Raw genomic sequence first — 24,806 nt, 5'->3', positions numbered from 1 at the left:
ATCAGGAATACTGTGTGCAATTATGGTCTCCCATGGTTTAAGAAAGATGAATTCAAACTGGACCAGGTGCAGAGAAGGGCTATTAGGATGGTCAAAGGAATGGAGAACCTACCTTATGAGAAGAGACTTAAGGAACTTGGCTTGGTTAGCCTAACCAAACAAAGGCCAAGGGGAGATATGATTGCTCTCTATAAATACCTCAGAGGGATAAATACCAGGGAGGGAGAGAAGTTATTTAAGTTAAGAGCCAATGCTGACACAAGAACAAATTGATATAAACTGCCATCAATCAATCTAGGCTTGAAATTAGATGAAGGTTTCTAACCATCAGAGGAGTGAAGTTCTGGAACAGCCTTCCCAGGGGAGAAGTGGGAGCAAAAAACCTAACTTGTTTTAAGATTGAGCTCGATAAGTTTATGGAGGGGATGGTATGGTGAGACTGTCTACAATGGCATAAGGCCCATCCACAACTGCTGTTAGCAAATATACCCAATGGCTGGTGATGGGACACTAGATGGGGAGGGCTCTGAGTTACTACAGAGAATTCTTTCCCAGGTGTTTGGGTGGTGGATCTTGCCCACATGATCAGGATCTAAATGATCACCATATCTGGGGCTGGGAAGGAATTTACCCCCAGGCCAGATTGGCAGAAACCCTGTTTTTTTTCCACCTTCTTCTGCTATGTGGAGCACGGGTCATTTGCTGGTTTGAACTAGAGTAAATGGTGGATTCTCTGTAACTTAATTCTTTAAATCAAGATTTGAGGACTTCACTAACTAATCCATAGGTTATGGACCTACTACAGGAATGGGTGGGTGAGGTTCTGTGGTCAACAATGCACAGGATGTCAGAATAGATGATCATGATGGTCCCTTCTGCCCTTGTAGTCTATGAGTGGGACTGGATCAAAGCAACTAATGCACTGTTAATGCACAACAGCCGATTGAAGTGAACCAACAAACTGTTAATGTGGGGTAGCAGGGTCTGTATAAATGGCAAAATTCACAATTCCGTGATCGTGGTGACCTTTCATGGTTGAGTTGAAATAAAGGGCAATACTCACAGGTTCCATGACAGTGTGCACCAGGACATACTCATATCCTTAGCCATAGTGAACCCTACCTCCCCTGGCAATTCAGGATTGTTACCTATAGGAAATCTCCTGGTGCCATACTGAATTAGAATCACTCCAGTCATGGGGGTTCTGGTGCTTCCTTTTAGAGATGGTTCCAGGTCTAAGATGACCTTATTCATAGGACTGTTTTCCTGATGTCCCACCCAAATTTACCTGGGATCAGTTTCATCCATAACTTTCAGTTTTTCCTTGCAAGTCATGAACATTTCGAAGTTGCAGGAAAGTAAAAGACCAGGAATAAGTGAGTTTGACCCAATGTAAATTGCTTGGTCTGCTCTGATAATATCTGAGGTTCTTAAAGTTATTTCCTGTTAGATCAGGTGAGTGGCATATGCAGGCCATCAATTATGCCAGGCATTAGACAAATTTAGTGGAGAACTGTAGAGATCTATCTGCTTTCTAAGACACAAGCTTCCTTTGTGGACTCATAGCAGTTGCAGATCATCAGATCCATCCTTTGCAAGGGCAACCTATACTATCTATTGCCCCAATAGAAGACATATCAAATATTAACCTGAGAGGGAGATTTTCACCTTTTCATAGCTTTGTAGATTTTAAGGATAGGAGACACCATTATGATCATATGATTGCTCACTCTAAATACATCAGGGAGTAAACACCGGGTTGGCGGGGGGGGGGGGGGGGGGGGAGGGAAGGGGAGAGCTATTTAACCTAAAGGACAATGTTGGCACAAGAACAAATGGGAATAAATTGACCATTACTACGTTTAGGCTGGAAATTAGAACCATCAGAGGACTGAGGTTTTGCAACAGCCTCACAATAGGAGGAGTGGGGGCAAACCAGCTAACTAATTTTAAGATGGAGCTTGGTAAATTTATCAGTGGGATTATAGGATGGGGTTGCCTGCAATAACAGGGGAGTGGAATTGATGACCTAGGAAATCCCTTTTGATCCCATGTTCCTGTCTAATCTGACCTCCTGCATAACATGGGCCATAGAACCTCACTCAATTATTCCTATATAACAAACCCGTAAGTTGTGATTGAGTTAGAGCTTTTGGCATTGTTCTGATCTAGCTGATCTGGGTACCGCAGTATTCTGCGTCTGCTGTATTATGACTGTAGTCGTTTTCTTTCATACAGGGAACATCATTAAAAAACTGCCACGGAAGACTACGGTCCCCATAAACGACACAGCCATATTCTGCGTGGAGCTGGACAATGAGTGCCAGAACATCCGCTGGCTGAAGAATATGGAAGAAATGAAGCCCAATGACCGAATCACCATCACCTCATCCGGCAAGCAACATACGCTGATTATCCGGGAGTGCAAGATGGAAGACGCTGGGGAGATCGCATTCCTGGCTGATGAGTGCAGAACATCTACCCAGTTCACTGTGTCCAGTAAGCTTTCCTTTATTCTATATTGCAGCGAGCGTCAGAATAGAAGAATGGTCATACTGGGTCAGACCAATGGTCCAATCTAGCTCAGTAGCCTCTCTGACAGTGGCCGAAGTCAGATACTTCAGAGGGAGTGAACAGAACAGGGCGATGATTGAGTGATCCATGCCCTGTCATCCAGTCCCAGTTTCTGGCAGTCAGAGCCTTAGGGACACCCAGAGCATGGGGTTGCGTCCCTGACTGTCTTGACTAATAGCCATTGATGGACCTGTCCTCTATCAACTTATCTAATTCTTTTTGCACCCAGTTATACTTTTGGCCTTCGGGTTTAGTGTGTGTTGTGTGAAGAAGTACTTCCGATTGTTTTTTTTAAACCTGCTCCCTGCTAATTTCATTGTGTTACCCCTGGTTCTTGTGTTTTGTGAAGGGGTAAATAACGCTTCTTTATTCACATTCTCCTTACGATTCAATAATTGTATAGACCTCTGTCATATCCCACCTTAGTCGTCTCTTTTCCAAGATGAACAGCCCCAGTCTTTTTAATCTTTTGTCATACCCCTAATCATTATTGTTGCCCTTCTCTGTACCTTTTCCAATTCTAACAGATCTTGTTTGAGATGGGGCAACCAGAACTGGACACAATATTCAAGGTGTGGGCGTACCATGGATTTATATAGTAGAATTACAATATTTACTGTCTTATTATCTATCCCTTTCCTAGTGGTTCCTAACATTCTCTTAAGTTTTTTGACTGCTGCTACACATTAAGCGGATGTTTTCAAAGAATTACCCACTCACAAAGATCAAGAATACACTCTCAGTATAATTATTTCCTGCTAGTCCCATGGTAAGCTAGATGCTATACAAAGACAATAGAAGGTCCCATGCCTGTTCCAAAGAGTTTATACCATAAATGTGAACTTTGTTAAATTATGATAATATCAAAATTAGAGAGAACAAAACTTCCAGGGTGAGAGTGCAGTATATGTGTGTATCTCTGCTGTAACAGTCTGCATTGAGCACAAAATGGCTGTGTGGTGGGGCGGCTGCGCCACACAGGCAGGAGAAGGGTTAAGGCCTTGGAGAGGCTGCACAGAAACCAGCCAATCAGGAAAGGGTTTATTGGGAGAGCCAGTCAGGAGAAGGCTTGCTGGAGCAGCCCATATATAAAGGGCTACTCAGCAGAGCAAGGGGCAGTCTCTTCTTGGAGGGCAAGGGGAAGGACTGTCTGCCAAGGAGCACCGGAGATACTGCAGTGCTGGGCAGGGTAGCGGAGCAATAGGGGAGCTCTTGGCTGACCATGGCCAGACTGAGGCCCTGATGTAAGGGCAGAGAATGTGCTAGGGCTACGGAGGAAGTGGCTCAGGGAAAGTGGGCAGCGAGAATAGGAGGAGGGGCAGTAAGTGGCTGCCCGCTATAGGATCCTTGGGCTGGGACCCAGAGTAGTGGGCAGGTCTGAGTCCCCCCCCCACGCCAATGAGGAGAGGGGCCTAAATCCAGACTGCAGTTTGTCCCTGAAGCCAGGGGCTAGACTAGGGTTACCATATCTGAACTTTCAAAAAAGAGGACACCGGGGGGGCGGGGGAGGGGGGCTGGTAGCCCTGCCCCCTAGCCACTCCCTCCCACTTTCCACCTCCTGACAGCCCTCCCAGAGTCCCCTATCCATCTAACTCTCCCTGTCCCTGACTGTCCCAACCCCTCTCCACACCCCTGCCCCCCTGACAGCCCTCCCAGAACTCCTGACCCATCCACCCCTCTCCCTGTCCTCTTACTGCCCCCCTTCTCCAACTCCCCGGCCCCCTTACTGTGCCACTCGGCTTAGAGCAGATGTCTCTGGCTCCGCGCCCCAAGGAGCGCCCCGCCCCACCCGAGCGCTGCCGAGCGGCGTGCTAAGGCTGCAGGGGATGGGGGGAGCCAGGAAAGGGCTTTGGCTGCCGAGGCCCCAGTGCGAGCGGCACTCGGCCGCCCTGTCAGCAGCTTTTTGGTCGATAAATAGCCGACCGGGGGGAAATCCCGGATATTTTTAGAAATCCCCCCCCCTCCCCGGACGGCTATTTAAAGAGTGAAAAGCTGGACATGTCCGGGGAAATCCGGACGTATGGTAGCCCTAGGCTAGACTAGAGACTGCAGTTGGCTGCTGAGGCAAGTGGAGGGACTGAGGCCCGCCTGTTCCCCGAAATGGGGGAGACAGTGGGCTGGGACAAAGCAGGAGGGCCATATCCTGAAGAGGACACCGCAGTCCAGGAGCGACACCTGGGTCCAGGTGGTGGAGAGGGTGGAGGAAGTGGAAGTAATGGCGAGCGAGACACCGCTAGTAAAGGGCGTCCTGGTGGTCCAAGAGAGCTATTTCCCAGCATGACCAGCAGGAGGCACTGCGGCCATGGGTCTGTACTGCTACAGGCAGTGATTCAGAACTAGGGCAGGGGACGTCTCTCCATTTAAAGATGCAGTACACAGATAGCAATTCACACAGGCAACCTACAGTGCCTTTGTTTGTGTTCATTGTTTACAGAGCGCTGTAAATGTGCCAAGTGCTTTAAAAACTCTATTCCCCAAATGCATAGGTGGTTCTCTGAGTGGTGTCTGCCCTGTGGGACTGACACCTCCTGGCTACTGAATCTTCTAGAGGTCAGTGCCCATTGGGGTTGCTTGTCCCTCTGTCCTTCTCCCCTGCAGAGGATTGTGAGGGTATAAAAGGAATGGGGGGGGAGGGGAGTGGCCTGGAGCCTCTAAAGAAGTGGGGAAGATGGGCAGGGAGTGTGAATATGCAAAGGTGATGCCCTCTGAGAACAGCTCCAGGTGAGTAGAGCTGGGCGGAGAATGTTTCCTGGGGGAGTTCAAGATTTCAAAATTAATTTTTGTTCCAATTTGGAATAAAACCTGAAAATTTGAGGTTGGTTTTAAAGAGGGATTTGGAGGGGAAAAGGGATGGTGCTTTGTTCTTTCCAAGCAGTTAGCCCTACCTTCTCATCTCCACTTTACACACAATTCTCTATAGAGAAGTATTTAAAAAGTTGGGAAGTTCAGACTCTAGTTGTGGAACTAGACAGTCACCCATTCCCATTATCACTGATGGCATGTCATTCATTAAACACCCAAGCAGAGGTGCTGGAACAATTTGTTTCGTGGGGCTGCTGAGAGCCATTGAACCAAACAGGATCAGTCCCATCATTAGCACTGTAACAGTTACTGAGCTGTTTATCAGTATCTGGCAAAGCACGCAATATCACATGACCTGCAAGCAAAACCTTATTGTAATGATTGACTCCGGTGTTCACATTATTAAATTGTAGCTGGTTAACCATGGAGATGAAAACTTTTAAGAAGCTGCCCTCCCACCAGCATATCTCTCGCTATTAAATATTGTTAAATATATAACAGTAAGGCCCAACAATCTGATTTCAGTAGCTAGATGTTCTTCTGAACCCAAGATGAATGTTAAAGTACTAGGAACTTTGACCTAGGTGGTTTGATTGTCAGTAACCCAATGGGTAGTGTGACAGTGTATCATATAACACTGGAATATATATTTATGTAACTAAGGAAGAAGAGTGGATCATGCCAAGGTTTCCTATTTTTACACTTCATGTGCTACCATGCTTAAGTGTTCCATTAGAAAAATGCCATGTTAGCTACTTGAAAATCCCATGGACTGTGTTCACATCTTTTTCACTGAGCCATACTGGGGTAGTGTTGGCTGGTTTATTAGCCCTCATTAAAAGAAGAATGCACCTCTCTCATTCTCCAAGGTTTGTGCTTTAAAAAATCATATTATTATTACACTCAATTTATGGATGGGTAAACAGAGGCACAAGGTAGAGGTGCAATGTAGGCACAAGATGAGACTTGCCCAGAGTTACTCAGTAAATCAGTGACAGATATGGGAGGGAATCGAACATATCAAATGATGCCGACGCCTGCTCTTACCACTAGGAAATGCTGCCTCTCAGAAGGTATTTAGCCTCTAAAGTAGTGAACAATTTTGATCAGACTTTGGCCTTCTCCAGAGACTTCAGAACTTACCCAAAGAAGTTTTAAACATAAGTCTTGGATAACCTACTGTATACAAATAGTTGCAGAAGTAGAAAGCTATGGATGGGATTCCATAGATGGCCTGACAGAGCATCAGAACAAAAACTCAGGCTCCCGGAAAGCTGGGGTTCATTTGCGGGAATTGATTTCATTTCATTTTTTTAGTTCTTCAGGATTATTCCACACACAAGGCTCTGGCTGTCCATACATTACTAAACAAATGTATGGCTTAGAAATCACAGTGGAAGGCACAAACAGCAAGTAACCAACTCTTGGGAGCTCATGTTACAAAGGGCCATGTGGATGAGGATGCCATGATGTGCTGAGATTGGTATATCATTGGCTGTCAGAGAAAGGACAGAGGAAAGATTCTTAAATGGTATTTCACTTCAGAGGTAGGCCAAGCATGTGTGACCAGTGACAGACCAGCACAAACACTGTGATCCTAAAGACCCGCCATTATTCATTCATTTTCTCTGTCTCAGGCTTATCTATCCCATCTCTCTAGTGTTAATGTCTGAGGTTGGCCAGATTACAATGAAAGGGCCAAATCTTCGGCTGGCATAAATTGGTACTGAAGTCAGTGGAGCGATGCCAGTTTACATCGGTTGAAAGTCTGGGCCAAATTTTAGTTTTATTATTGAATCAGGTTCTAAGTAAGTAATATTGCTCTGTGCAAGGGAGTGATCAGGCCCTCATCACAGGTTGCTCTATGTGGCATAGATCTATATTATGCACAGGATAGGGTGACCAGACAGCACATGTGAAAAATCGGGACAGGGGGTGGGGAGTAATAGAAGCCTATATAAGAAAAAGGCCCAAAAATCAGGACTGTCCCTATAAAATCAGGACATCTGGTCACCCTAGCACAGGATGCACTACCACTGTTGTCTGCTGGAGGTGCTGACACACCAGTAACACCAGCAACATTCTGATATTCGCACAAATCACTTCAGGTACGGCTTTTTGGTGGTGTAGCAGCATTGTATATACAAAGGGCAAAATTCTGCTCTTGTTCCAGAGCAATTGTGGGGATGTCGCTGGTGTTACCCTGGATTTACACCCATGAAGCAGAGGGGAATTTGGCCCATTGTGTTTTGAATGCCCTCCCGGGGTCATTCTAATTATACTAACTGCTTAATACAACAAACTGTCCATTAAACTACACTGCCCAGAATCTTTACAGGAAGTTGGCTGTCTGTATTTGGCATGGAAACATTAAGCGTGATGAATTGTGAACAGCAAACTTCAAGGTCTTTAGGTTAGGGAGCTCCCCAAGGCCAACTCAAATGTGTGTACAATATACCGACCATCTCCTTCAGTGAAGGAATCTTCTGGAGTTCCCCAGCGTGGTAGTACTGTGCCTACAGCCCACTGTTACTTTAAAGCAGGGCCGCCCAGAGTGTGTGTGTGGGGGGCAATTTGCCCCAGGCCCCGGACCTCACAGGGGCCCCCACGAGAATATAGTATTCTATAGTATTGCAACTTTTTTTATGGACGAGGTCCCCGAAATTGCTTTGCCTGAATCCTCTGGGCGGCCCTGCTTTAAAGGGATTGCATAAACGTAGGGAGCGAAGTGCTGGAAGAAGGGTTTGATTTAAGCAATGTTCACACCTTCTGAAGAATCCCAATTAAGATACATCTGACCAGGGTAACAGTATGTAGTGATACCAAAGAGGTGATCCATTATTCTGGCTGAGCGTTACTGAAATAAAATAAGTTAAACCGGCTCCATCTAAGCCTGTTACCTGGTCAGTATTGGTCTGTGTGTAGGGGTCAATGGTAATTTGTGTACGTGTGTGAAAAGGTCAATGGTAGTTTGTGTGTGTCCTTGGGGAATGGAATTAGTGGTGTGTGTTGGGTCTGTCATATTTTGTGTGTGAGAGAGAAAAGGGGTACAATCGGTGGACACCAGTGATACTCTGTGTGTGTGTGTGGGGGGGGGGGTCCATGATAGTGGAGGTGTGTGGGAAAGCAGATGGTGAAAGATGTGTGTAGTTATAGGGATTATTGGTATTGGGTGTGTGGGTCTAATGGTAGTGTGTGTTAGAGGTGTCAGTTCTTTGGGGATACTGAGTGCTGTTTTGTGTATGCTGTGTGTGTGGATGGTCAGTAGCGTTGTGTGGGGCTAGTGATCTCTGTGATTGTCTAGGGAGACATTAGCATTGTGTGTGTACATGGATGGGGGGATGATACTGTTTGAGGATGTGTTTTTCTTCAAACTCCTTGCTTGTCCATCTCAGATTAAGACTGTTTGAAACAATCCGTGTATTGATGTCATCAGAGGAGTATGAATGCTAATCCGATTCCTGATAGCCCTAGCGTGCAGGGGCCAGCGTGTCTGTCATGCGCTGTGGTGTTTTCATTCCATAATATGGTTCTGTCTGTGTTTTTATCGCACTTCAGCTCCAAGAAAACCCCCCTCTCATCCCCCATCCGACCCCGTGGTGAAAAATAAAACAGAAACCTCAGTGACGCTTGCCTGGTCCCCTCCCAAAATGGAGCAACCCATTCTCATCGATGGCTACCTGGTGGAACGTAAGAAACTGACTGGCTTTACCTGGATGAGATGCCACCAGTCTCACATCCCCATCCCAGAGTTCACAGTGAGCGATCTGGCAGAAGAGGCAGACTACCAGTTCCGAGTGTCTGCAGTCAACAGCTATGGGCAGAGCTCTTATCTAGAGTTCCCAGGAACCCTGCACCTCGGTGAGCCATACAAAGGGATTCAGACCACTCAGTTGACTAACAATATGGCCGTGATCTTGCAAGTCCTTGCCGTGTGCATAGCAAAGCAACGCAAGGTGGCTGCGCTCCAGGACGCGTGCGAGCAGGGCTACGCATTGAGCTCCTGCAAAGTTAAGTGCTAGGCACAGGGAGCTCTGCATTGAATCTCAAGCCCTTGCTGCCTAGAATGCAGAGCTGTAGCTGAAGAGACATGATCTTAAAGGCACTCTTGAGCAGGTCAGTGAGCCAACTAGCTATGTGTTCCTGTCTTGGACTTCAGTCGCACTGCTCGATGGGGTTTATGTGATGATTGTGCAGTCACACTCATGCAGACAGGATCTGGTTCCCTGGTGCTCCCTGCTCCACTCTGTCACTTTTTAACCTTACAAGTCTATGGAGAAATGTGGGGATTGGGTTTTATTTCTGGGCTGCTGGGTTCTCTGCTAGAGGGTTGCTGTTTGTCTGTGATCTATTGTATTGAGTATTTGTTCGAAGAGATGAGGTGGATCTGATAGGTACCTCTTGCTATTATTTTATGAATCTATGGGCTATGTAAGTAAAATATGCCCAGCATTCTACCTTGCAGGAACAAGCCCTAACTCTGTACCCTGACACCACTGATCTCCTGCTGTGGAAGTCAAATCCTGCAACTCTTTCACAGGCAAAATGCCCATTGCCTTCAATGGGTGCAAATGTTGCGGGATTTTGGTCTATTATCTTCAGTTTCCTTTTTCTCCCCCTAAGAGTTCTGAGCATAGTAGGCAACTCTTCACAGTGTCCTCTAGCTTCAGATTTATGTCTTGCTCTTCTCTGACAGAACCAGCATTGGCTGTGAAAACTCCCCTGACAGATGTTGAAGCTACTGCAGGAGGTGATGCTACCTTTATTGTTGACCTCACAACCGATTGTTCTGGCACCTGGTACCTTAATGGCAAAGCCATACAGAGCAGTGAAATCTACATCATTCGGAGAACCAAAACCACCCACCTCCTCACCATAAAAAACGTCACCAAGAATGACGATGGAGCAGAGGTGAAATTTATGGCCAAGAACGTTGAAACCAGTACCAAGATGAATGTCAAAGGTAGTTACTTTGATCTCATCCATTTCTTCCTTCAGTCAAGGGAGGCAGGGTGGTCTTGTGGCTAGAAAGGGGCTTGAGTGTTGAAGCTCCTCGGCTCTATTGCCAGCTCCTTTACTGATTTGATATGCGACCTTAGACAAGTAACCTAAGCTTTCAGAGCCAGATTCTGATACCTGAGTAGTACCTCACTGACTCTAGTGGCATGACTTGAGGGGTAAGGGAATATTCAGTGTTTCTAAAAGCATCAGAATGTGACCTTGAGTTGCCTAAGATTCCCTCTCTGTGAAATGAGAATAACAACATTTACCTGTTTCACAAGGCAAAACTTAACGAACATTGGTAAAGGGCTTGTTGACCCTTGGATGAGAAATCCCTGTGGAAGAATGTTTAAAGTAGTAATGCTTAGTAGGGAGTGCACAGCGGATTGGGTGCCTCATACAATGCAAATATTGATGGTGAAATTCACTGCAGTACAGAAGTAACTTCCTAAACATTTCTTAACCCCCACTTAAGCCTTTCCATGGGGGCGTAAATGGGGTTTAAATGTTTGTACAGCCTTGCGAAGGGGCAGTTTCACCCCAAGGACATTTGACCTCTAATTTGTTGTGTGCGATTGTTCTGACAAATGACAAAAAGGAGATGTTGGAACTTTAACATTAGGTGCAGTGCAGAGGTAGGGAGAGTCTGGGTTTTCCTGGAGCAAAGGCAGAGTTACACGTAATGGCTTGTTAAGTTAAAACCTGAACCCATTCATTGAGCCACTCTATCAGAATGATGGCTTAGCAAGGAGAATATATGACATGTGGTGGGACCCTGGGTTTGAGGATTGTGTTCCTGCCTTTATGGCTAACGAAGCTTGGCAGGTTCTGATTTTAGCTCTGCTGCAGAATATACTATGCTTGCCGGATGCTAAGATGGGGCGGCAGGCAGTAAGTAAGGTGACTTCATTTCTGCCACTTGCACTTTAGAAAGAAAGATGGACATGGGGGAACAGAGGCCAAAAAGTGGGAAAATATTCACCTGGGCGAAAAATGATACTCTTATTTACACATTCTAACTCTTATTGAACTCTGCTGGATTTCTTCTCTTGTCTTGGGTGTGAACAGGGTTGAACCAACCATGAGTTTCTTCTGTGACTGGTTTAATATCCCAGCCTACAGGGAGAGGCACTGGGTGCTTTAGTGTCTAAAGGGAATTCAAGTTGCCTGTGGAAGACTTCGATTGAGGAGAAAGGTTTAAAACCACGGCTTCAGTGCTCAGAGATACGTGTGTAATTGATTATGAGATTTTGGAGATAGCATCATATATGGTGCTCTACAAGGCATAATAGTCAATGGGACAGATTCTTATCTCATTGACACCAGTGTAAATCCAGACCAAGTCCACTGAAGTAAGTGGAGTTGCTCCATATTTACATTGGAGTGAGATCAAGATCTGGACCCAGGTTCCTTCTGAGGGGAGCTTGCAACCTACTGCAGACATATATCATATGTGAGACAGTATGATATAATACTTTCTTTCTTTCTTTCTTTCTTTCTTTCTTTCTTTCTTTCTTTCTTTCTTTCTTTCTTTCTTTCTTTCTTCCAGCTGCTGCAGTAAGAATCACCAACAAGAGTGGAGATATAGAGAAGGTCTCTGCTCGGCTGCGTGAGGAGGCCCAGCTTTGGGCGGAGCTTTCAGACGCGGCTGCTGCTGTGAAGTGGATGAAGAACGGGAAGGAAATCCAGGCCAGCCCAAAATACGAATTGAAAACAGCAGAGAAGAAACGCATCCTGAAAATTCACAACATCACAGCAGAGGATGCTGGCCTTTATGAATGTGTCTGTGAAGGGGATGACATAGTCTATCAGCTCTCAGTGAAAGGTGCATGACATTGCTGGGCTGTTTCTGGTGTATGGCCTGCCCCCAGCCAATGTGGTCTTTATGTGACAGAAAGGGAGCTCACGGAAGTTAGTGACACCCACAGCTCCAGTAGGAAGCGGAAGTACCTCCCTAGAGAGCAGTGGTGTGTGTGAGGTGAGGAGTATTTGGAAGCTGACACCAGACCCTGAGCTCTGTCAGTAGTAGAGGCTCTGCCATATCATCCATCCTGCTTCGTGTCCCGGAAAGCAGATGAGAATGTCAACTGGAGCTTGGTGTCGTTGAGTGAGCCTGGGCTGTAGGAAAGGGAAATATGGTCTTGTGGTTAAGAAACCAGCCAGGTGATCAGGAGACATAGGCTCTATTCCTGCCAGGGACACAGATTCACTGTGTGACTTTGGTCAAGTCACTTAGGGTATGGCTACACTGCCATAAATCACCCACAGCTGGCCTGCGTCAGCTGACTTGGGCTCACAGGGCTTGGAGTGTAGATGCTCGGACTGGAACCTGGGCTTTGAAAACTGGTGAGGGGGAGGGTCCCAGAGGCTGAGCTCCAGATTGAGTTTAGATGTCACTTCAGATTGAGTTTAGATGTCTACACTGCAATTTTATAGCCCCACAGCCTGAGCCCCGCAAGCCCGAGTCAGCTGACATGGGCCAGCCATGAGTGTTTTTACTGATCCAACTTTAGTTAAAGTGAATGGAGTAAGGCCCTCCGGGAATCAGTGTTTGCTCTCAGTACATGGAGGATAAGAAGAGGTGTGGGGAGCTGTAAGGCTTGATCCTTTAGTGTTTGTAAAGCACTCAGATGCAAGGCACAATAGAAAAGCAAAGTCTCATAATTGTTTATTATTTGGTGTTTGCCAAGCTTTGTGCAGATAAGGAAAGTTCAGCTTGTCTTCACATGGTGTCACACAGCTCGTATTGTCCCTCAGCTCATGGTAATCCCCTTCTGTGCGCCTTCCTATGGTTTGCTTCCTGTTCATTTAACGGGTATGTTGGCTACATGTCTGCTTTAACATTCAGCCCCTACCATATAGCCTTTGACCCTCTGCATAACATTTAGTAGCAGGGGCGGCTCCAGGCACCAGCGCAGCAAGTGCGTGCCTGGGGCGGCAAGCCGTGGGGGGCGGCCTGCCGGTTGCCAGGAGGGGGGCAGTCAGGTGGCCTTCGGCGGCGTGCCTGCAGGAGGTCCACCGGTCCCGTGGTTTCGGCGGTAATTTGGCGGCGGGTACGCCAAAGCCACGGACCAGCAGATCACCCGCAGATACGCCACAGAATCCGTGTGACCGCGGACCGTCCGCAGGCACGCCGCTGAAGGCCGCCTGACTGCCATGCTTGGGGCGGCAAAAAACATAGAGCCGCCCTGATTAGTGGATATAGGCCTAGTGCTTACAAACCTTCAGCCTCCTCAGGGAAACTTAACTCTCAGTCAACCTGTCAATGGGAGTGTTTCCATTGACTTCTGTGGGAGCTGGAGCTGGCTTGAAAGGGCCCTGATTACACTGGCTGGATTTTCATCCAGTTGTCTAATAAGGTGGGCAGTATAAAACCTGGTACAGAGCTATTACTTTCTACTCCGCACTGGTGAGTCCTCAGCTGGAGTACTGGACTGTGTTCCCATTTAGTTTAAGGAAGATGTGAACAAATTGAAAGGAGGCCAGAGGAAAGCAACTATAGTAAGAGGTTTGGAAAGCCTGGCCTAGAAGGAAAGGTTGAAAGAACTGGGTATGTTTAGCTTAGAGAAGAGAATGCTGAGGGGGATCATGACAACGGTGTTCAAATACGTGAAAGGTTGTTGTAAAGCAGTCGATGTTCAATTGTTCTCCATGTCCCTCAAGGGTAGGACAAGAAGTAATTGTCTTCGTTTGCAGCAAGGGAGGTTCAGTTTAGATATAAGGAAAAACTATCAAACGACGACGATAGTCAGCACTGGAACAGGTTACCAAGCGAGGCTGTGGAATCCTCGTCACTGGAAATTTTTCAGAACAGGTTAGACAAACACCTGGCAGGGATGGTGTAGGTTTACTCGATTCTGCCACAGTGCAGGGGGCTGGACTAGATGACCACTTGAGGTTCCTTCCAGCCCTACACTTCTATGATTCTATATTGTAGCCTGTTGTCAGACCAAAAACAGGAGTTATATTACTCAAAGGTCACGTGGCTGGGTTAGGGCATTTGGCATCTGATCCTCATCCTGCAGACCTTACCCGGCCAAAACTCCTGTTGACTCCAGTGAGGGTTTTGCCTAAGAAAGGACAGCAAGACTGTGCCTTCAATGCATTTGCCTCAGACGTGGCCTTCCTCCTTTTCTCTGAGAATGGTTGTGTGAGGAGCTGGCTGGAGGAGCAGGAGTGTGGATTGCCACGGGCACGCGGGGGCGAAAGAAAATGCAGGCCTGTTATTTACCAGGCTGCACGTGGCAATAGACTATATTGGTAAGGGATGCCAGGAGAGTATGGGTCATGATGCAAACTGCAGACACACACACACACACAAATTAATCAATTTAAAGTTTTATTGGGGATAATTACAAGGGGTAAGGGAGCAGCGTTTGATTAGCTAATAGAGTTAATGAAACTTAAAACACACAATGACTAAAATATCTACTAACAATATTTATAAACAAAGATGCAGCATTTAGTAATAACTGATACTTACAAATACAAACCAACGCATAACGACCGGCAAACGTAGAAACTCTGTTTGAAACACGTGAGCTGAGAGAGGCTTCGAGGTGATCAGGTTCGGTTACGGGTGTACACAGGATACACAGGATTCGTTTTTCTTTCTCCTCTCCCTGCCTGCACATGGCAGGCAGGCCCATAAAGTACCAACTATGACATCATAGAAGTGTCATAGGGGACGGGGCCCAAAACCTGTTTGTGTTCGTTTCTGATTGGCACAAGCAAAGTTTACACCAAGTAGGGGAGCAGGTGCCTCAAAGTCTGGCTTCGCCCCCAAAAGGTGAGGAAATGCATATTGTTTTAGAATGCGTGCAACACTGAATGACAAAAGAAGAGGCCAGGGCAATACCGGTATGGGCAAGTTGTTAGCTGTGTTTGTGGTGGGAGGTCAGAGGGTTAAGAGAGGGGGAAGAATCTTGACTGTTTTGATGGTGTATGTGGAGCAGTTTACACAGCTATTATTGGTAGCGCAATCCTTTTTCTTTCATCATCCCATACTGAGGTCCAAATTCTGCTCTCAGGTTTTCACGCCAGGCTCTGATTTCAGTGAATATAAGACTGTACATATCCCATAGGACGATTTGGTCTCTGACCCTGAGAATATGCAGAGCAGTGATCCGGGCAGGGTCCTATATTAAGCACAGTAACACAAACAGAGCCCTAGCCAGCTTTCTCCCAACCTATGAGTGGCTCCTCCTAACGGTGTGTATCTATGACACCCCCTCCCCTTTGTCAGCATTTTCTGGCCTGTGACCTCCTTCAGGCTGTGATTCCCTGCCCTTCCACCAACCCACCCACCTCTACCTGCTTGTGAGTCTGCCATCTCTGTTAACTCTCATATGCCCATGGGAGGAAGCTACATACATAACTGATACGTGAATGCTCACTTGCTAGGTTCTTCAGAGAGCAAACAAAACAGGCATGAACACACGTGAAAAGAATTCATTCAAAAATGCAGCTATTTGTGGAGAGCTTTTTGCTGGCTACACCTGGCTGCAGAATGATTTAATTCTCATTCTCTCTCTGTCCCTGCCTCTCTCTCAGTATATATTTTTTTCAATCCGTCAGATCAGCCCACAGCTTTATATTGGATTAGCTGGAAGATATTCACAAATGTTTCACCTAAATGTAGCTCTCAAACGAGGGATCTGTGTTAATGTTTTTTTGGTGCTGCGTTGAGGGAGTTACATTTGAAACTCCCACTGTACTCACGCTTTGGCTGCAAATGTATCCTCTTTGGCATCTTTTTGGTTGCTGTAGTTATTCTTTTTTTTTACCGGAGCAGTCTTTACACCAGAAGCTAGTGACTGAATGGAGTCCTGTAAGAAAAACTAGAACAGCTAACATATCCCCCTTACCCCCACCTTTCTTGGCCATTCTCCCATTTGTCTGTTTAGCAGGGCCGGCTCCAGGCACCAGCCCACCAAGCTTGTGCTTGGGGTGGCACCTGGAGGGGGGCGGCGCGGTGCGGGGCTCCGGCCGCCAGGGAGAGCGGGGCCACGGCCGGGGCTCGCTGCCCTCCCCCCGGGGCTCCGGACGCTCTCCCCCGCCCCGCGCCCTCCCCTGCCGTGCTGGGAGGGCGAGGGGAGGGCGGCCGGAGGCTTTTTTGCCTGGGGCGGCAAAAAAGCCAGAGCCGGCCCTGCTGTTTAGTCACTTGTTGTGTGTCGTCTAAATCCTAGATTGTGAGAGCTTTGGGACAGGGACTGTCTTTGTTTTATTTGTTTGTGCAGTTCCTTAGCATGATTGGCCCTGATCCCTGTTAGGGGTTCTTAAATGCTACTGCAGTACAAATTGTCATGAATCAAATTTTCATCATTGTTTAATCAAGTTTTTTAAGATTGTTTTTACCGGGAATCCCTCCTTACTACTGGGCTGCCCAGATCTCAAAGCATCAACTCCGCTCCTGAGCTAAAGGAGAATTCCCATTAGTTATAACTGACAGCAGCGCTAATGTTCCCTTCCCAGGATGGGGAGAGACTGGAAGTTGCATTCTCAGCTTCTTGGCTCCCAGACTGTGACTGAAAGGGTCTGTAGCTATTTTCAGTAGGGATGATTAGTAACCTGGATAGTAGAGGTTGGGCTTCTGCCCAGTGGTGATGTGAAGGAAATTCTGCACATTCATCTCTGTAAGAAAGAACAAAGATTTTTTTTTAAAAAAAGTTGGCAGTATCGTAAAAAGAGGGATGAATTTATTTACAGTGTATCAAGCACTTCAGTACCCAGCAATTCGATGTTGGTTTCCCTGCACATAAGAGCACAAAAACCATATAAAAGTTGTTCAGATTTTTTTTCTTTAAATTAAGGGTAAAAACATATCTATGTATACTTTTGTCAGAGTAGCTTTGATCACACTGGACCAACAAGCAGATTTAAACTTTTGCTGTACTTTTTTTAAATGACATAACTGAATTTTAGGACATTAATTCCCTTACTTGGAATAAATGGTATTATGTCGTTAGGCACATGTTTTGAGTTAATAATTATTGCTACTGTTGTGTATTTGGATCTAAACATTGAATGGGGTGAGGTTATACTGGTGAATTGATTATTCCACTACAAATTGGTATAACACTGGGTTATTTTAAGTCTTTTGTGTTCTAGTTAGTTTCCTGTAAGGGATGTCTTTTCATTTTTAGAGGGTGTTGGTAATTCTGTAGATTTATAGTACAGTGCAACTCAAATTATCCAGATTACATTTAAATATCTTGTAAGGTACAATTATTTGCTATCTAGATAAATACAGTGATTTAATAAGCCTCAATGTTTCCCCTAATATTTGTTCATTCTCTCTTCCTCTCTTTCTTCCATTCTTTCCTTCCTGCCTCATTAAGATTATTTTGCAAGTTAGCATCTTGGATGATAACTGAAAATCACCCACTGTTGAAATGTGAAATTCTTATTCATAGACCCAAATGTAGAGTATATTCTTAGGCAGCCTTTACTCACACGAACTGCCCTCATTCACCTGAGTAGTCCCATTGACTTAACGGAACTGCTTGCACAAATAAAGCATATGACAAAGGCTTCCCGGATCAGGTCCTAAAATAACAACTTGAGGTAATTAGCCAAAAACAGGAATCCAGGAGCAACCTACTAGATCCTAAGTGCGGGGTGGGGGGGGGGGTGATGGCCAGGGTGACCTCTCAAGGTCCCTTCCAGCCCTACTTTTCTATGATTCTGTGATTCCTAATTAAAGTGTCTGTAGCTGGCTGCATGGATAGATGAACTAACAATATGGACACAGTTCCTTACACAATGCCTTTTGCCATTTTGTTTCAGCACTTGTGCACTTCACGAACAAAGAGAAAGCCGGTGGTGTTCTCATCGCCACCTCTGGAAAACAGGCCGAGTTTGTTTCTGAGACCTCTGAAGCCAATGTCATGGTGCAGTGGTACAAAGACGGCAAAGAAATCAAACGCACAAAGAAATTCACTCTGGAGGATAACGGGAAGCTGCACAAGCTCATCGCCTCAGCTGTAACAAAAGAAGATGAGGGAACGTACATGTGCAAAGTTGGAGAGGACACTCTAGTTTTCAATTTAAAGGTCTCAGGTGAGTTCATGAGGCAAGTGTGAGCAGGGCTTATGTTGGGTACAGGAGCATTATCACTTAGATTGTAAGCTCTTAGAGACAGAGGCTGCCATTTTTATGTGTGTACAGCACCTAGCACAGTGAGGCCCTGATCTCTAGGCACGTCTGCAATTCACATAAACAACAATAATAGTAATATTCAGGTCACTAATGGAATGACTAGAGATGGGCCCAAGCCAAAACCTCAGATCGAAACACCCCAAACTTTGGACAGGTTTGCATCTGGCTCTGGGTCTGAATCCTGTAGTTCGGTCCCATCTAGAGCACATTGCCTCAACAATTGATACTCCCTTTGAGCTCCCTCCTGCGAGAGGGGGTTTGAGAGTCTTGGGCTACCTTCTGAGAAAGCTTTGGTGCCCGGTTAAACTCGAATTCCGTGCTCCCGTGGAACGTTTGTGGTCTCTGAGTGCGAGTCATTCCCTTAGGTAGCTTGACCTATCCCAGAAGTAGAGTGCATATCCCTCAGGCCAAATGAGGGGGAGTCCTAGAACTGATTTATTCCAGGGGATGGATCATTTGATGATGACCTGTTCTATTCATTCCCTCTGGGGCACCTGGAATTGGCCACTGTTGGAAGACAACAAGGAGTCTGGTGGCATCATGGCTACCCCCTGATGTTGGAATACAGGATACTGGGCTAGATGGATCTTTGACCCGTATGGCCATTCTTATGTTTAGAGCTAATGGTATTGAGGAGACATCATAAAAAATGCTCTGTGAAATCCAGCCAACTCCGCACACAGGGATTGGTGGGAAGTTTTTCTGGATTTGTTTCACTGGATTTTGCTTTGAGCTTCATCCTCAAATGATTCCAAAATCTCAAAACTTGAAACTACCAAATTTCATTTGGTCATGGTCAAAACTACTGAATTTCACATTGTTTCCACCAGAAGCTGTAGCCTGGCTCAGGCAAACTGGACCCATGTTTACCAAAAGATTTGGAAACCTCAGTGAACTTTCTGGCAAATGGGCTGAATTTCAGGCTGCTAAGAAAACCCTAAACCAGACAGGTTTCACGTTTTATAATAAAAAATGTCCAGAGTGCTAATCAGAAGCACTGCGAGGCAAGAGGCCAGCACTAAGACCGGGACACAAGCTACCTTTGTGGTAGTGAATGTTCCCCAGAAACCTCTAATGCCGGACTCCAATGAAGCTATTATTCCACAGTCAAATAATTCTTGTAAAAATAGATTACGCCTAATGATAGATAAGTTTTAACAGAAATATTTGTTCATTGGTGCCGTAGAAATGGGTAGCACGGGTGTATCATCTTAGCTGTCCTTGGGATACTTGGCGACTTAAAGCAACAGGTGCTGCAGAATAATATGTAATGTTAAACTAAGGTTACTTATCACTGACAGCCATCAACTTACTCTGCAGCAGGCTAGCTTGATTGAGTGCCTGGTATGAAATACATGTTACGCTCACTGTTGCTTGTTAGCATGAGCAATGGGATGTGTCATACATGTTTGTTCCTAGATTAATCTACAAGGTGCTTATCTCCATACAGCTCAGTGCCACTTATGTCATCTTCACTTTAATGTTAACCCTTTGCAAATGCATTCTGGGGAAAAAACCAAACTACAGCCCTCATTGTAGTAACCCCCAACCTGGATCATTAGCAGGGTTTGAACCATAACCTTCAGTGCCAACGTACAGGCCTCTACTATTTGAGATAAAGGAAAATGCCATTAAATGCACGCAGCAGTAGGCTTTTATTATTTGCATGGACTGGCTTCTTCTTTTCTCAAGACTAAACATGCCCAATTTTTAATTTCTCCTTACAGGTCAGGTTTTCTAAACCTTTTATCATGTCTATTGCTCAATTCTGAACTCTCTCCAGTTTGTCCATATCTTTCCTAAAGTCTGGTGCACAGAATTGGACACAATACTCCAGCTGTGTCCTCACCAGTGCCAAGTAAAAGGTCCCTTCCAGTTACCCCCCATGTCTTACATATGACTCCCCTATCAACTTCTGCCCTTAGCTACACTCATATGCAACTCCCTTAGCGACAAGCATGTTGTCTTTACACTCTGTAACCATACTCATCCTTCCTGCGTTAGGCTGAAATACATAGCACCAGCTTCTGCACATGGTTAGTGTATCCACAGCTCTCATGGAAGTCGGGGGATCCATTTTTAGTAACTCCCTGGAGGGGTCATCAGACGGGTTTGAACTTGGGACCTTTAGCACAGACCTCTACCACTTGAGCTAAAGGAGAAATTCCATTAGCGGGTAGCTGTAGTTGGCTGTTATCATCTGTGAACTGGCTACTGGAGGGGAAAGAAACACAAGCAAATTTACACATGTAAATTCTTCCATAGATGGAACCCCGGCCCTGGAGATCACTAACATTGAAATCATGCCAGGGTGTAACTGGATTGTTCTTATGTTGATCTAGGTTAATGGAGGGGCACAAACTACTTTTCCTTCTTCTTTTTAGATGAAGTTGTTAAGTTTGTCAACAAGCCTAAAGCAACGCCAGAAATTTCAGTCAGTCCTTCTGAGGGTCTAGAGCTGGCATGTGAGGTCTCGGTGGCGAGTGGAGTTGTTGTGTGGAAGAAGGATCAAACTGAGATTAAGCAGGACCAGAGAACGACAGTCACCTCTCAGGGAACAGACCGAAAGCTCATCATCAAGAATGTGACACAGCATGACCAAGGGAGCTACACCTGTGAATCAAAGGATGACAAAGTAACATTCCAAGTCAAAGTCAAAGGTGAGCGGATGCATGAAATCTCAGGAGCAATAAAATACTTAATCCTGGATAGCATCCTGCATCTAAGGTGCATCCCCAAACCCTTTTCGGGGTAAATAACTCTGCCACAGCGCTTGATTTTCAGCGAAGCCTGAAACCTGCCTCTACTTTTGCATGTGCAATTGGGTGTCCACAAATAATTGCACGTGCAACATGTTGTGGCTGCAGAGGGTAGCTCTTGGATATCTAGCGACCTGCCTGACCATTGCACCTGTAAAATTAGATGCCATTGCACCTGCAGCATCAGGTCCACAGAATTAAAACACAAAATAATAACAGAGTCAGGAGTGGGTGAGAGAGAGAAACTAAGAGATGTAGCTAAAAGCAAAGAGGGATGTTTGAAGTGACACAGAAAAGCTCTTCCAAATAGCAAGAGGAGCTGGTTTTTGCAGCGTTCTGCAACGTTCTGGTTGTTCTTTCAAAAGTTTACAACTGAACATTGACTTAATACAGCTTTGAAACTTTATTGTGCAGTGAAAAATGCAGCTTTTAACCATCTCAATTTAAATGAAGCAAGCACAGAAAGAGTTTCTTTACCTTGTCAAATCTTTTTTTTAAACGTTCGCTTTATTCTTAGTAGCTTACATTTAACACAGTACTGTACTGTTTGATTTTTGTTGTTTTTGTTTCTGCTGCTGCCTGATTGTGTGCTTCCAGTTCCAAATGAGGTGTGTGGTTGGCCGGTCAGTTCGTAACTCTGAGGTTCTACCATTTGTGGTTATTGTGGGCCACGTCTTGCTTTGCTGTCCTTTGAAATCCTCCATTGGTACCAAATAGTCTCTTGCTCACTGCCCCAGTTTTGATAAACTGGGAGGTAGGAGGCAACAGAGGGTCCTGTGGCACCTTTAAGACTAACAGAAGTATTGGGAGCATAAGCTTTTGTGGGTAAGAACCTCACTTCTTCAGATGCAAGGAGGTAGGAGGGCACCTGCTGCAAAGCTATCCACAAGCTAATCAGGACTAAGACAGGGCAGTGTTTGGATGGGAAGCTACCAAGGAACATGTAGGTGCTGGAAGAAGTCAGTGGAATTACTCTAGATCAGGAATGGGCAAACTTTTTGGCCTGAGAGCCACATCTGGGTATGGAAATTGTATGGCGAGACATGAATGCTCACAAAATTGGGTGTTGGGGTGAGGGAGGCAGTGAGGGCTCCGTCTGAGGGTGCAGGCTCTGGGGTGGGGCCAGATATGAGGAGTTCAGGGTGCGTGAGGGGCTCTTGGCTGGGGCAGGCGGTTGGGATGCAGGGGTCGGGGGTCAGGTCTCCAGCTGGGGATGCAGGCTCTGGGTGGGGCTGGGGATGAGGGGTTGGGGGTGAAAGAGGGTGCTCCAGGCTTGGGACCAAGGGGTTTGGAGGAGGATCAGGGCATGGGAGGCGGTCAGGGGTGCAGGCTCCGGGCGGTGCTTACCTCAAGCAGCTCCCGGAAGCAGTGGCATGTCCCCCCTCCGGCTCCTACACAGAGGCACGGCCAGGCGGCTCTGCGCGCTGCTCTGGCCACAGGCGCCACCCCTGCAGCTCTCATTGGCCATGGTTCCCGGCCAAGGGGAGCTGCGGGAGTGGGGGCAGCGTGTGGAGCCCATTGACTGCCCCTACGTATAGGAGCCAGAGGGAGGACATGCCACTGCTTCTGGGAGCCAGGCAGAGCGGGGCAAGCCCCCAACCCCGCTCCCCGGCTGGAGCGCTGGAGCAGGGTAAACCCCGGACCCCGCTCTCCATCGGGAGCTTGAGGACCACATTAAAACATCTGGAGAGCTGGATGCAGCCCCTGGGCCATAGTTTGCCCACCCCTGCTCTAGATTTATACCAGGGTCACTGACAACAAAGCTTAGCTCTTAATGTTTGTGAAACTGTGAGATCCTTGGACTAAAGTGCAGTGTGGCGGTGATCAGTCAGGGTCATCACGTGATCTCTCTTTATGGATGTTTGGTGCACCAGCCTACAGCAGCTTTCGAGGATAGTGTTTTCTGTTGGGAAGGAAGGATGGTCTTGGGGTAAAGGTATTGGGTTGGGAATCAGTAGATCTTGGTTCCGTTCCTAGCTCTGCAAGAGATTTCTCATGTGACTTTGAGATATTCCTCTCTCGATATCTCAGTTCCACATTTGTAAAATGGGAACAAAGATAGGGAAGCATCTCAGAGGGCTGTTGTGAGGATATAATCATTAATGTTCCTGAGGTGCTAAAATATTACAGTGATATGGGGAGTGTTTCCTAAGCCCCATGATAGGAGACTGCAAAAGGACATTCATGACTGTACTTCCATCTTGCAGAGACGGAAGAGGTGTTTGTAAACAAGGAGAAGGTGCAGAAGGAAGTGAAGGCCATTCTGACAGAGAACGCCACCCTCAGCTGTGAGGTGACTCAGGCCAAGACTGAAGTGAGGTGGTACAAGGACGGGAAACTGATCACCTCCAGCAAGAAATTCAAGGTAGAGTCTGAGGGCAAATCCCGGCATCTGGTCGTGGAGCAGGTGGAGAAGAAAGATGCTGGAGAGTACACCTGTGAGGCTGCAGGCCAGAAACTGATCTTCAAAGTTATCATCACAGGTGAGTGAGATGCTCTGATTTATATTTCGTTGACTTCTCTTTCTGTGTCTTTTCTTATGTTCTCTGCTGACATGATAAAATGGATTATTTCATGTTCTTCTTTTCTTGCTTTGAACTGTACTGCCATGAGGCTGAGGAGTGTTGGACCAGACTTGGGGCTAGTCTGGAGACACAAGGTCTCTGCAGATCTCCTGAGGTTCAGATTCTGGGGCTGGAACATGTATAAAATGTCATCAGGTAAAAGCAGCTTTAGCATGTCCAATGCAATCACGTCTACTCTGTCCTCCCCACTGCTGCTCAGCCTGAAAATCACTAGCTCTCCTCTTTCGTTCTCTCTTCCTTCCTCCTCCTAATAGCCTCCCTCTCATAGAATCATAGAATATTGGGGTTGGAAGAGAACTCAGGAGGTCATCTAGTCCAACCCCCTGCTCAAAGCAGGACCAATCCCCAACTAAATCATCCAAAGACACAGACACGCACAGGGGCGGCCCGTCCATGTAGACGAACTAGGTGGTCGCCTAGGGTGCCAAGTTAAATGGGGCGCCAAATTCGAGGAAAAAAATGAAATGAAAAAGATGAAAAATACAAATAAAATAACAACGATGTCATTATTTCAATTCCCATGCGCATACGGAGGGAATATGAATTATAATTCATTTATTTACATTTCTGAGAATTTATTAATATGTCAAATCTTTTACTTACTGCAAAAAAAATATTTTAGCAAAAAAAAATTTCAATTTGCAACTTAGGGTCAAGATGACCCACTCCTCAATTTTGATAAGCAATAACTCAGCCACAATGAAACACATCCACCAGCGACAAGAGCTGCAATGCTAGTGACACCTAACTCGAATATACATCAAGGCCACATAGCCGGAAATTCATGTAGAGCGGAGATATGGCGAGTTGATTCATGTCAAAGGGTCATTTTAATACACGTCGCAGGTAGATGGTTAAGAATCGAGCGAATACTGTGGAAAATTGTGTTTCTTGGTGTCAAAGAATAAAGAATAACGTCTTTCAG

At 46.1% G+C, this 24,806-nt stretch overlaps 1 protein-coding gene across 3 annotated transcripts in view; it reads left to right on the top strand.

Annotated features, from left to right (window-relative positions):
- OBSCN (obscurin, cytoskeletal calmodulin and titin-interacting RhoGEF) overlaps positions 1-24,806 on the top strand; it is a 308,809-nt gene that overhangs the window by 31,686 nt on the left and 252,317 nt on the right. For all 3 annotated transcript variants that reach the window (XM_054016662.1, XM_054016661.1, XM_054016659.1), the window contains exons 4-10: positions 2,239-2,499; positions 8,935-9,237; positions 10,073-10,339; positions 11,927-12,202; positions 18,166-18,438; positions 20,922-21,197; positions 23,504-23,779. In XM_054016662.1, the coding sequence (XP_053872637.1) occupies positions 2,239-2,499; positions 8,935-9,237; positions 10,073-10,339; positions 11,927-12,202; positions 18,166-18,438; positions 20,922-21,197; positions 23,504-23,779 (1,932 nt within the window). The remainder of the gene's footprint in view (positions 1-2,238; positions 2,500-8,934; positions 9,238-10,072; positions 10,340-11,926; positions 12,203-18,165; positions 18,439-20,921; positions 21,198-23,503; positions 23,780-24,806) is intronic.

The sequence above is a fragment of the Malaclemys terrapin genome, chromosome 2 (genome assembly GCF_027887155.1).
Source record: "Malaclemys terrapin pileata isolate rMalTer1 chromosome 2, rMalTer1.hap1, whole genome shotgun sequence".
In the NCBI taxonomy this organism is placed as follows: Eukaryota; Metazoa; Chordata; order Testudines; family Emydidae; genus Malaclemys; species Malaclemys terrapin.
This window is presented reverse-complemented; position numbering and strand designations above follow the sequence as displayed.